This window comes from Megachile rotundata, chromosome 7 (genome assembly GCF_050947335.1).
Source record: "Megachile rotundata isolate GNS110a chromosome 7, iyMegRotu1, whole genome shotgun sequence".
NCBI classification, from domain to species: Eukaryota; Metazoa; Arthropoda; class Insecta; order Hymenoptera; family Megachilidae; genus Megachile; species Megachile rotundata.
The window spans coordinates 15223628-15236979 of record NC_134989.1 but is presented as its reverse complement, the minus strand read 5'-3'; the positions used below and the strand labels follow the sequence as shown (position 1 = coordinate 15236979).

Sequence of the window (13352 nt, the reverse complement as noted above, 5' to 3'; positions counted from 1 at the left end):
GCGTGGAGTCCATTAAATTTTCCTACGAGATATTGTGCGCTACAAGTGTTGCCAAGTACTTCTTATCCTGTACAGAATATACGAGTACTTATCAAAACCACCGTCGCCTTTTCGTTACATTTTGGTTAGGTTACTTGGAAAGATTTGGATTTGGAGAACGAGCCACCATTTTGTTGCACAAAAGGTCTCTCTACATATGTACCAACACGAGTAAAAAGATAATGATGAACATACTCTATGAACATGATGAATAATGAACATTAGTAATGATGAAGCAGAATAAAGCAGTGAAACAGTTGGGTAATCTCGAGATCAGCAATAGATCGTAGGTGGTAAAATGTGAATTAAAGCGTTTAAGCAAGTAACGCTTCGGTATGCAAAAGGTCGATGCATTGTCAGTTTAATTGGCGGGCAACAAAGGTGCAGCATGCTCATTACAAGCCACTGTCGCGAAAGCCCAGCCACTCGTTGACCTTTGCAATTAATGTCTCGCCGCTAATGGTTTCACGGGATTGCGCGGCCGGTTTCGAGAAATTCACGGAATTTCCATTATAAATCGTCGGTTTCGGTGGCGTGGTTCGGGCGAAGTCAGCGAAAAAGATAGATGGTGCGCACCGCGAAAGACGGTAGGTGGAGTTTTGCCGAAATTCGACCGGAAACGATATCCAACGTTACGATCCTCTCTAGCCGCTGGCATCGTGCCCTCGCGGAAATGTCCTCCCACGATCGACTCGTCTTGGAAACAGGCTGTCGATTTCCGCCTTCAACTTCTTCGAATCCTTACGAATTCTGCGATAAAACTACGGAACTTTGAAGTTTGCTTCTATCTTGGCACATAAAGATCCAACGGGAAGTTACGTTTCATCCGTGATCTACTGTTAGATCAAGCATTAAGGCTGCTTTCCGTTTATCGACATTGTTACGTAAACCTATAGTCATCCATGTAACGCACTACCATTCTATCTATACGTATTCTATTCAGCCAAATTAGAATACGAGGTTAAAATTGTATACAAGGTTAAGTATTTATAACTTGTATATCTTTTAAATCTACCACCTCTCTAAGAAATATCAGTGCGAATAAGGATTACAAAATGGTAGCATCCGAATTGAAGTTTCAACAACCCAGAATTTTTCTCGCGAAACGTTAAACTCCGCGATAAACCTCGCGCAGAATATTTGCTATAAACTGCAGGCTGCAATGGGCTTTCGAGCGAGGTTGAAAGGTGTATGCGCGTTTAGATGAATAGTTATATGAGAAGCAGTGAGAAAATTGCTGTTGCGATGAGTACGGGAAGTTTCTCTGCAACTTGTTCTCCGCGATACGGTTATCCCGAAGGTACATCGAAATATCTGGTGTAGCCGGTGAATGTTTTATAAAACAAAACCTAAGCTGACCCGGCGACGAACGTAAAGCACCCAGCCGTCGACTGTTGCATTTTAATGGACCGCCAGAGAAAGGGATCTTAATTTTAGGGAATTTCAGAACAGAGAAAGAGAGGGACGTTCAATGTTGGGAAAACATCGGGACGTAAGTGCGGCATAAATTTTCCGGGCAACTTTTGCTTCGTTGGATCAGGAGGCAAGCCAATCTCCTGAAAGGCGTTAAATTATTAAGTCGAATGGAAATGAATATAGTTTCGCGTAACCGACAGCCTTTATTCGCTCGCAGCCAGCCGGTACTTCGTTAAATATTTCCGTCTTTTCTTGAGCAACCGAATCTCCTCCGTAACCAGCTAATCACGAGGCAGTTTGAACGTCCTCAGATTTTCGATAACTTTAGGTTCGAAGTTTGGAAACTTAGAAATTTATAAAATATTTATGGTTGAACAGCGGTAACTTTGCATGGCTGAACATTTTGTGATCTCCTGTCGACCGACGTGTTAGGTACTTGTACGAAACGCCGTATAAACTGTTGATCGTTTGTAAAACTATGTATAGAGGATTCATAGCACGATCTATCAGCATGCAAAAGCTCATTAAAATCAGAGGAGAATACTTGGGGCGGTTAGCTTGTCAGTACAAGTTCTTACGATAAGCCCCCGGAGGTTCCCTAACAAGAAGCGGACGAAATATTTGCCGATATAGCGATGGCGCAAAAACCGCTAAAATCCCGCAGGCTACCACCGAGAAATGTTTCATCAGCGTCAACCGCAAGATTCTTCTTCGCGAAGAGTTCGGGAAATGCAAGTAAGTAGAATGGCTCGACGATAAATCTATCTGGCGGCCATTCCTCGCCGATGTTTTCGTTGTATCGGCAAAGATTTATTCCGCTGCCTGGCTCCGAACAGCTGTCACGTTTATGGAAAAAAGACAGAGAACAGCACGAAAGATTCAATTGGCTCGAACGGTAGAAAATTTTGCCGTACAAGGAAAAACCATTTGGAAGAGTAGAAATTCTATCCCGATAGAGAAAAGGAAAAACATTTCGGTCGATTAAGAGCGGCCCGTACCACCTCTTTCATCCAACCATCAAATATTCCATGGGATCGAGTATCAAACTTTTCAGCTATTGAACGCGTCTCCATTTTTGTTACGTTGATTTTTCGCGATTTCACTTCGCGTCGAGGAAAACTATCGGGAAACTCGATGGGCAGAGAACAAAGATGCGCGTATAGAATTCTTTACTCGGATACAAGTCGCAGATTGAAAAGAGATTCAAAGAAATATAACACTTTATTTTATAGAAAAAGTATTACTCTCTCTTAGTATGGTCCTTTCAAAATAGTTTCAGCTTGCAAGTTAATCAAAAAAGTACTTCATTTGACTAAAAGAAAATTAAATTACATTCATATTAAATTCGCAGAATATGGAAACGTGTGTTGCAACGAACTTAGTTTAGGTATTTCTACGATTGTCGGTGTAATTAAGGAACCCGAGCTACTATTCCCCAGCGCGACATTTAATTTATTATCTCACAATATACTAAAACTGTAAGCTGCAAGGACGGAACAATGTTATTTTTTTAGCGTGTGTAATGTTTTATCTTTATAAACTCCGGGACTCTTCGTCACAAGAAATGTAATTTAGGAATTTGGAAACTTGCTGTATCGTGAAAAATTATAACAGAGATTAAAACACGGATGTGCTTGCCACTGAAACGAGAGAATGCTTAATTGTTAGGGAATTATATTTACCTATCAGGCTCGAAACCGAAGGATATTAGAAAGTTTTGAAGGACTATAAATCGTCGCGCAAACTAATTTGTAATATCCGTCCGGTAATACGGAAGTTGCAGCCGCTTTAGTCGACTGCTACGAATTTCTTCGGATACGCAAAGAAACACCCCAGATCTATGAAGCGGAACCGAGGAAGTTTCCTACCGAACGTTTCCCAGGGGAAGAATCAATCACTACTCTGGAACTATTGACTTTTGTTTAACGTCGTTCGGAAACTGATATTATACTTCGGAAAAAGCCATGTCGAATGAAAAAAAACTACTCAGCAATGATCGGCTTTATGGACAAAATTTCAGAGTTTTATACGTTCTACAGATTCCAATTTATCCGTTTTTCCTTTTAACTATATTGATTTGACGACTGGCTTCTCCCAGTTAATCCATTAATATTCGTAGAACATATTTACGCTTCCTGAACAAATACGAGTACTCGATAGGCTTCTGATAGCGAATATTCGACTCTCTTTCCGAGACAAATCTGACGCAGTGGCTTTGCTACTCTAATCGATAGAAGTTAGTTTGGCAGATTCGGTTTCACGTTATACCAGTTATACACGGTATTTACCAACAGGAATAAACTATCGCAACAATCAATCATCCACGTCAGTCGCGATCGCAAATTAGACACGTGCTCCTTGAAACTTGAAACCTGCAGTGTCTGCAAGTTCTACAAATTGGCGGCAGTGGATTCTCCAGCTGTTACGATTCGAAGTTCTGTCGCTTTAATTAATTTTCGACAGGCACCGAATCGCTGATATCAAACGACTTCTTAAACTCTGGACTTCACTGATCAATTCTATGAATTATTGTTAGAGTATACTGTTAAAGTAAAAACAATGTTTACACTTCTCTAGAAACCACATATACTTTACAATTATTGTAAGGTTATGTAGTTATTAGGATTTGGAGCGTGTAAGTATCAATGCAAGTAGCGTCATTGTGGCAGTTTCTATGCCGCCATCTTGTGTACGCCGAGTTTCAGTAGCTCCACCATTCGTTTACATAAATATAGTTACTATCACAGTAACTAAAATATAGTTACTATCACAGTAACTATATTTACACGCGTTTATTTTATTTTCCATAACTCCAACAATTACAATTCGCCATGGAATACTTTGTGGGTAGAATTCGATGCAAATGACGGGAGAGAGTCGGAACGCGCCATCTATGATTCGATCACCTCTTCTCTTCACGCAGAGAATTTCGAGGCTGTGTACCTGAAACGAAGAAAATGGAATTCTACGCGGGTCGCTGGCGCATGTCGCGCATGCATGCATGTTAGTTGCAGACCGGCCGATATCGAGCAGCAGGATCGAGCATAGCGAGAGGAAGAGTTCGACTGACACGAGAATTTCCCTGCTCGCGAACGACGCACGGATATTTGGAATAATAAAACGGACGTCTGCGTTCGCCGTATACCGACGAGGCGATCGTCCGTTCGTGCCTCGGATATTTGTTCGGATAGTGAAGCATCGCTTTTGATTTCCGCCATCGGTATATTTGATCCACCCTCTCCATCCAAAATATTTTATGATTCCAGAAATATCCTTCGGCGTTTCGCAAGCTGCCGTTCCAAACAGCGCTAACAAGTATTTGTGTTTCGAAATTGCTCGGATCTCCCGATTGAAATATTAAAATTAATCATCGCTCTATGTCCGAGTTCCATTTGAGCCTGAATCTGCTTTCGGATAGAAGTTTATCTAAACGTCAAACGAAATTCGCGGGACGAATTTTAATTTTGCATTCTCGAGCGGAGCTTTAAGCGAACCGGGTTGAAAGTACGTAGAACGATTCTATCCGTTGCTTGTTTTCGATTAACCCGTTCGCGAGAGGAATACCGCAGCATGAAAATTTAAAAATCGAGAATGATATCAGTCAGTTGGCTATCACGAAAACGTAGACGTATTTCTTATTCCTTGTGAGAATCGCATATGGAGATCTTTCGTAGAACTGGCTAAGAGCCTCGATATTCCGAGGGATTTTCAGTGCGAAACTTTTTCGATTTATCATCTAACGCTCTTCGTGACGTTTGCATCGCTACAAGAAGCTACCGGAAACTTCCACCGAACGAATACATTTCGCGAAAATGGAAGGATTAGAAGTTCAAAGGACAAACTTTCCTTCGATAACGTTCCGCCTGAAACATTCGAGGACAACCCAATCGATAAACACTTGCCAGCGGTGTTCCTGGAAAAGCAGAAAGAGCTAATAAATGTTTTAACAAACCGGGCTTCTTCGATATCGGCGCAATTATAATATCTTGTTTCGGCTTCCCACGATGCAATTTAAAGATTCGCAATTTCAGAAGGGCGATCATTAAACAGATATCAGCGAAACCGTTAATTACATATACGAGCAATATTTTCGGTGCGGTCGATGCATCCCCCGTTTTATTCCGAAAATTTAATTAGCTTCAATTGTCCCAAAATGCTAATGACCGCATTACCGCGAATACCATAACGCTCGTTGTTAATTGTGTACAGGTCGACTCACGAACCGTGTACCAAGAATTGTACATTTTAAACGTAAATGCTTGTTAAACACTTATCGACTCGAAAATCAGAAATTCGTAAAAATATAGATATTCCGATTGTTCCTTTTCTAAAACTGTAACAAGTTTAGCGAAATAACGAGTTCTAGTATTTGAGCCTTTTATTACATTTCGGTACAAAATATCGATTACAAGTAAAACAAAAGAACAGAAACTATGCGACTGGTTTTGCAATAACGAACGAGTCATATAACTCCGTATCTGCGACTAACCAAAATCCAATTTTGCGCTCTTGTATTTCTATCTTTCTCGAAAAGCAACAAAACTGCGCTCGGATTAGACCAGCTCTCGGGCATATAAGTTAAACTATACCCTGATGCAACATCGATAACAGGATAGATGTTCCGAAACAAATTGCGGGACGAGTTTAACTATTTATACAACTAGCAGAATGTCAGTCTTCAGGGTGGGCCGAGATATTACGTTCTATTTATAATTTCCCATGGGACACCAGTTCACGAAACAGTCTGGCAAAGTTGTGTCCCGTTTTCTTTTGCCCTCTTGCATCGTTTAATTCGCCGCCATTTTGTTCCCCGACAAGCAGCCATGGTCTATTAATTAACGAAGTGTTTCGACGCAATTAGCAACGTAATATCGCTCGATACGAATTGTTCGATACGCGTCGCTTCAAATAAGTCCTGTCTCTGGAGATTTGCGAATTTCGAGGTGGCATCCGGTTACTGCAGAAAACTTTCCCGTTAATCTTTCAAACATCCTCGCTCGAATCCCGACAGGATTGCCGCGAGAATGAATTTCCCGTATGCGTGCTGACGCTTTGACGCATCCACTTTTCGAAATTAGCGACATTATTGGAGCGCCTTTGTCCTTGCGTTGTTTCGAATTTCGAGCGTTTGATCGACAATGGCGCGCTTATCGCGTTATACTACTTTCCTCCTTTTTAACGGGATCAGTTGTAACGATGTCGCATTTGTAATCTTTCGTTACGTAGGTTAGCCCTTCTGCTGGCAATTATATTTGTAATTTTATTAGCGGGACTCTGGTATGTCCATAACTGAGGGGCTTTTTGGAAAGAGTCAGTACCTCATTCGTCTCGCATGTTACATAGTATAAATATATTTAATTCTGACAATTATGGACTTCATTTACGAACCAGTCAATGCGTCAACGATATTTAAATACATTCTGATCGATCACTATGCAAGAATAATTCGTACGTACGTTCGTGCATTCAGAATCGAACCACATTCATCAGTATCGCACATAAAGACGGCAAAAGCGGTCGGAAAGAGGTACAATAGAAAATCCATCGAGAACGAAACAATTACGAGGCGAGGTGTACGTAGATACGAGGCGGAAAAGTACCAGGAAAGAAAATCCCGACGGGGAAAGGAACAAAGTCGTAAACAACGCGGTAAAATCTTGCAGTGTGGAAAAAGAAGAATAACGACCGGGTCGTTCTTCTTGTAGAGGCGGCAATGGAAGCAGAATGCGTCTTTGAATCGAGATACATACAGGACGAGTAACAGTGGCGACGGAGGAAAAGAGAGAATGAAGTGTCCTGTGCAAAAGATCAGATTTATTTGACCAGCGACGATATGCATCTCTTTTGCAGCTTTTGCTCTGGGAAAGTGAACCGTGGTAACGCTTACGCCTCAGGAACTCCTCGAGGTTCCGCGGGAAATCCTGTGCCGGTGTTGCGTTTCGAAATTTCAAGATAGACTGGTCAAAGCGCTACTAGGTTAATGACATTACCGCTCACCCGGTCACACAGAGAAATCATTCGACGAATCTCTCTTGCTTCTGGAATTGCTACGGTATTAACTCTGGCTGCGACAATGGTAGTTGCAGATATTTCCAAATATAGATTTGGGTAAATGAGAATTTCTGATGGAGATTTGGATAAATAGGGATGTGGAGGTATACAAATTTTAGGGGATGGATGTAGAGATGTGGGTAGCTGGAGATCTGGATAAGTAGAATCTATGGATATAGAAAATTAGATGTAGAATTTGGTTGAATAGAAACTTGGGACTATCGTTCTCTGGAGGAATGATAATCTGAAGATATGACTACTTTAGAGATAGACCTGATAAACAGCTCTGAGGAAGCTAACATCTCTGAGGAATCTAGAGATGTAAGGATCCTAAGGTACTATCCTAAGAAACTATCATTTGTAATTTTAATCAGCTATTTCTTCAAACATACCTCATCTTCATGAATACCCTTAGATTACTTTCCTAACTCTACCGACCTCAAGAGCTGCATTTCATCACATTTACCACAGTATCGAATTTAATCGAGCTAAACGAGTTCGATGTTAATCAAAAGTTCGTCGATTTTCTTATAGAAAGAAACTTTGTAGTTTTCAGCGGAATTCCTAAAAATGGCGGAAAGAAATTTTCCGAGCAAACTGTGTTTTTCATAAGTTCGATGAAGCAAGAATTCCACCTAAACGAAATAAATTCGAAGCCAGTTAAAATTCCGAGGATGCAGTATTTGTCGAAACTGTCAACGAAGTAGCAACTTCTTGAAGGGGAACAATCGTCAAAGAAGCTGCATTCGGAAACGTTCGTTCCTGACGTTAATGTTTGCTAATTTTGCGAGCACCGAGGGACAGGTAGCTAGGTTGCGAAACGGTGACTCAATTCATTGTGAGTTCCACCGAGGATGCAAATTATTAGCCCGTCGGCGAAAGAAGATGTAGGAATTTACCTTAACAAATTGAATGAGCTTCGAGGGTGCTAACGTACCTCTTCATGCAAATTGCTGTTACAGAAATGCGCATTGTTTATTACAATACTAATATCAAATGTTTCTGAAGATCTTAGTAGGATTTATTCGGATACAATTAGCACGATTCGTTCAAGTTACTGTGAACATTTGCAAACATTTATAGCCTGCATTTTCCTTCGCTTTGTCTATGAAACACGACTGTTTTGTCAAACTTGAAACATTCGGTTTTCCCTCTGAAACTCCGACGCGATGCTCCGCTTTAAAACGTGAACACTAAAGGGAAGCATTTATAGCATTACATGCACGGTACACCCTTTTATGCCCGTATAATTAGTCTGGCGCGAGGAATACAGTCTCGGGATTTTGTAGATTGATGACGATTTCGAGCGGCTTTCGCTTCTAGGGAGCTAATAGCCTTTTCGAGGAAACCGGGCACGTAGATTCATAGAAAATTTGGTTACAAATCGGGCGGGATTCGATTCCGTGTGTACAGCGGCTGACATTAAACTGAAAATGGCCGCGAGAGGAAAAAACGCTGTCGAACGAAACGGATTGCAACGGCGATAAAAAGTAAATCGAAATCGATGAACCATGCTGAATTTGAAACTTCTTCGGAAAATCTTATACTCTTAGTATCCATTATTTTATTACTTTGTTATCCAATTTAGCTTACTATTTTATTATTCTATTAGTCTAAAATGTAATACGCTAAATTATTACCTGACGATTCAATTTGACCCGAATTTGTCATCCAGAATCTTGCAGAATACGTGTTCTGCCGAAACGAAATATTCATTTAGACGTATCGGAGGTCCTGTTCAAACGCACGTGTTGTTTCAATTCTGTTTTATACCGAACTTTTGACTCGCACTGTTTTTATACGCAGACGGATGTAAATTCGAAATCAGCAAGAAATACGCGCAGTGTGCAAATATTTCATCACAGTTCGTTACCCTGCGATTTACGAAGCTCCGGTAGTGCGAGGCAGGAGAAAATAATTGCATTATTAAAATCGTCAGGAAACAGTTTTTGACGGAGAAGATATTCGGCTTTGAAAATAAACTGACAAATAAATAATGAGCCAGCCGTTATTCGTGTACCGATCGTCGCAGCCGAAAGAGAATACGATACAGCACACTTTTATACATTAATAATTAAAACCGTCGTTATTGAATGTACAGCGTGATCAAATATTAATGAGATCACAATATTGTTTCCCGGTGTAAACCGCACGATACTTCATATTTCATATCCATCATTCGATCAGTCAACGCGTTCATGTAGAAAATATTGTGGTAAAATGCAAATTGGAAGAAAAAGAATTCGTGAGCTCATAAAATTTACATGGTAGTTCGCAGCGCGGCTGAGACCGCAATGATAACTAAATAATAGAGCATAATGCATAATAAAACCGTAATGTTATTCGCATTTGGAGTGTAACCAACTTGCTCGATGCTTTAAGCCAGAAGCTTAAGTCCGTTCGTAATTACCTTCGCTGTAGCCACGTTACTAAAAAATCACGAATAATCCGAACAAACTAAGCTACTAAAAGCGAATTATGGTAAAACAGTAGACGTTCTAATTTTGTCTCGACTTCGCTCAATCGGAATCCCTTCAAACGAAATAACAACGCATCGCAGTTTGTGATGTCACTTGCGTGTTTGCCAGTGTCGTAACACGATACCATATGTGTGTTTCAGTCACTGGAACGGCCGCGGAAGCCACACGCGAGACGGAGTCACTGTGGAACGTGTACGACGCGAAAAGGAACAACCGGTCCACTCCCTGGTGGTCCTCGAGCACGGAACGAGCCACGGCAGAAAGCAAATCCGTCAGAAAGTTTCGTCAGACGACTGGCTGGCACACGGACAGCTGGACCTCGAGGGAACGAGTTACCCTGGAATTGCTGAGACCGGTCAGCGAGAGTCCGAACGACGACGAGGACGAGGAGGAGATCGAAATGCGTGCGATGTCCACAACGGAAGGCTCGGGGAAAGTGAAATTCTTTAATCGAAACGCGACCGTATCCTCCAGGAACCCTAGGCACAACGTAAATCCATCCGCTGGTCGGACGTTTACGCAATCCACGGAAGGGTCCTTCAAGAATGCTTCCTCTACGAGTTTCGATAACGTAAGTCATGTATTTCAATTTTGGGATGTGAGGAATTTGGGAATTTGCAATTTTAGGGTTTTGATAATTTGGGGCTTGGACTTTTGAAGATTCGGTTAGGTTAGGATGTGAGGATTTGGTGATTTGGCACTTAGGGGGTTTGGAAATCTAGGGACTCCAGTATACAAGGATTTGGGAGATTCAAGGATATGAGGAAGTGAACCTTTGAAGATTTGTAGATTCAGGGATTCGAGGAGTAGGTTAGACACTTGAAGTTTGGAACATATGAATTCCAGACTTGGGGATATATTTTAGAGATTGGGGAACGATAGAATTGGGGATTTGGGAATTGGTCGATTTGCAAAGGGATTTCGAAACGGGGTATTGAGAAAGTCAGAATCGTAAAAGGATCCCAGTATTTAAGGACCACGATTCTTATTTCATTAATCCCCAGCCAAATTAGTAGAGCAGAAATCGAAGCAGATTCTGCGTCCTGGCATTCACGGTTATTCCAATTCCCATGATTCCTGTTATTACCGGGTCCGGAGGTTTCGATCCGGCATTAATAAAGTCTGGAGCGCGATAATCCAGCAGCGCGCAGGAGCAAAAAAGAGAACAGAAGAAGAATCGCGAGGCGGATCGTAGCAGATGTTAGCGTACTAGCGCGGTAATAGTCGTAATATATTTCAGACGTGACCAATAATTTGGTAGGGGAACGATAACTATAATTCACGGGTATCACGATACCAGCGGCTGCCCAAAGCCCCTACCTTCGTTTAATTAACGGCCCGACACCTGAGTATTAGAGGATTATTGTTCGTCGATCGTATAAACTTTCAATAGTTTCGAATTGAAATCAATTCTGTGCGTCCACGGTGTAAATTAAGCGGAGGCAACCGTTTTTAAACCGGAGGGGATTAACCGGTGGTAAATTATCGTGTGATTTTTAAACATGTGCAGATAGTGCCGACGCAGGTAGCAGTGTCGCCGTTCAAACAGAACGTGAAAAACCATAGCAAAGTGACGACCACGCCGACTACATTCTTTGATGTTGTTCGACGACAGATGAGACACGTTCCGGACGCGTGCGATAAGTTCAGCGTCGGGGACGAGGTGAAACGAGAATTTTACAGCCCTAACTATCCGGACAACTATCCGAACCTCACCGAGTGCGTCAAAGTCCTGGAAGGTGAGTACTTTCTGCTGGATAGAGTCTTTATTACAAACCTCCGGATACAGGGTGTTTCATGTGACTTGCACAACTTGTGACATGACTGAATCTCTGAAACCTCTTCATGTATAAAAAAATACATTCACTGTACAGTTTACAATCCATGTAAATATATAACACTTTGCACTCTGCTGTTCTCTCCGAGAGGACATTTTAAATTGCAAAATAAATTTTCAGAGTGCAAAAGGACAACATAAAAAATTGTCAAACCACATAAAAAGAAATTTGTCAAAGAATGCATACTTTAAAAGTCATGTGTACAAATATTGTGGACCACCCTGTACTTGCGAGAGCGGATTAAAATGATCCCCGCACTAAATATTCCGTTATCCTATTTTGCGGTAACACATCTGCCGAGTATGGAAACAGAAATGGCTCAAGTCGAAACAACGATACACATCATCGGGGAGAGTAAATTCATTACGAAAGCGTAAGACGCGAAATTAACTTGGGGATAACTGCACAGTTCCGCTTTTGAGCGGAGACGTTCCGTCCGTTTCATATGTATAAGCTCGTCGTAACTAGCCCGGTGAAACTCGATTGAATCTCGAAACTGGGGAACGATCGCGCGACGCTATGATTAATATGTTCTGGTGGTTCCGCGACGGCTCCGCTAAATCCAAGCCAAACATTCGATAAATTTTACCCGGGATATCGATACGAAGACTCGCCGAATGGAAATTAACTTGCAAGTTTTTGCTCGTTCGTTTGTGTCGTAAACAAGTCTGAACTGCAAATCTGTATTTTATAGATCCGTGTACTCTTATATTTCTGGATTTGTAGATTTTGTTATTTCTATTGTCGTATATTTTTTACAGGGTGTATATTAGATCGTTATGAGTTTAGATATATGGTATGCCTAGATTTTCAGGTGAGAGTTCTATGTCTGAACATGTATGGATTCTTCTACTTGGAGATCTCTACAGGCACAGATCTCTCTACTTAGAGATCACTATGATCTTAGATTCCTACATACCTAGATCTTCACACCACAAGATCTGTATGTGCCTAGGCTTCTTTATTTAGAGATCTTTAGGTCTCCACATTCCTCTACTTAGAGATCTCTATGTCTCCAAATTCATCTGCTTGGAGATCTCCAGGTGTCCACATCCCTCTACTTAGAGATCTCTATGTCTCCAAATTCCTCTGCTTAGAGATCTCCATGTGTCCACATCCCTCTACTTAGAGATCTCTATGTCTCCAAATTCCTCTGCTTAGAGATCTCCATGTGTCCACATCCCTCTACTTAGAGATCTCTATGTCTCCAAATTCCTCTGCTTAGAGATCTCAATGTGTCCACATCCCTCTACTTAGAGATCTCTGTGTCTCCAAATTCCTCTGCTTAGAGATTTCCATGTCTCCAAATTCTTCTGCTTAGAGATCTCTATGTCTCCACATCCCTCTGCTTAGAGATCTCTATGTCTCCAAATTCCTCTGCTTAGAGATCTCCTTGTGTCCACATCCCTCTACTTAGAGATCTCCATGTGTCCACATCCCTCTACTTAGAGATCTCTATATCTCCAAATTCCTCTACTCAGAGATCTCCATGTGTCCACATCCCTCTACTTAGAGATTCTTATATCCC

The 13352-nt window shown here is 41.4% G+C and overlaps 1 protein-coding gene across 1 annotated transcript in view; it reads left to right on the top strand.

Annotated features, from left to right (window-relative positions):
* The window catches only part of Neto (Neuropilin and tolloid-like), a 102830-nt gene that overhangs the window by 51022 nt on the left and 38456 nt on the right, over window positions 1-13352 (top strand). Inside the window, exons 3-4 of the mRNA XM_076533179.1 lie at window positions 10127-10557; window positions 11497-11725. Of these exons, the coding sequence (XP_076389294.1) occupies window positions 10127-10557; window positions 11497-11725 (660 nt within the window). The remainder of the gene's footprint in view (window positions 1-10126; window positions 10558-11496; window positions 11726-13352) is intronic.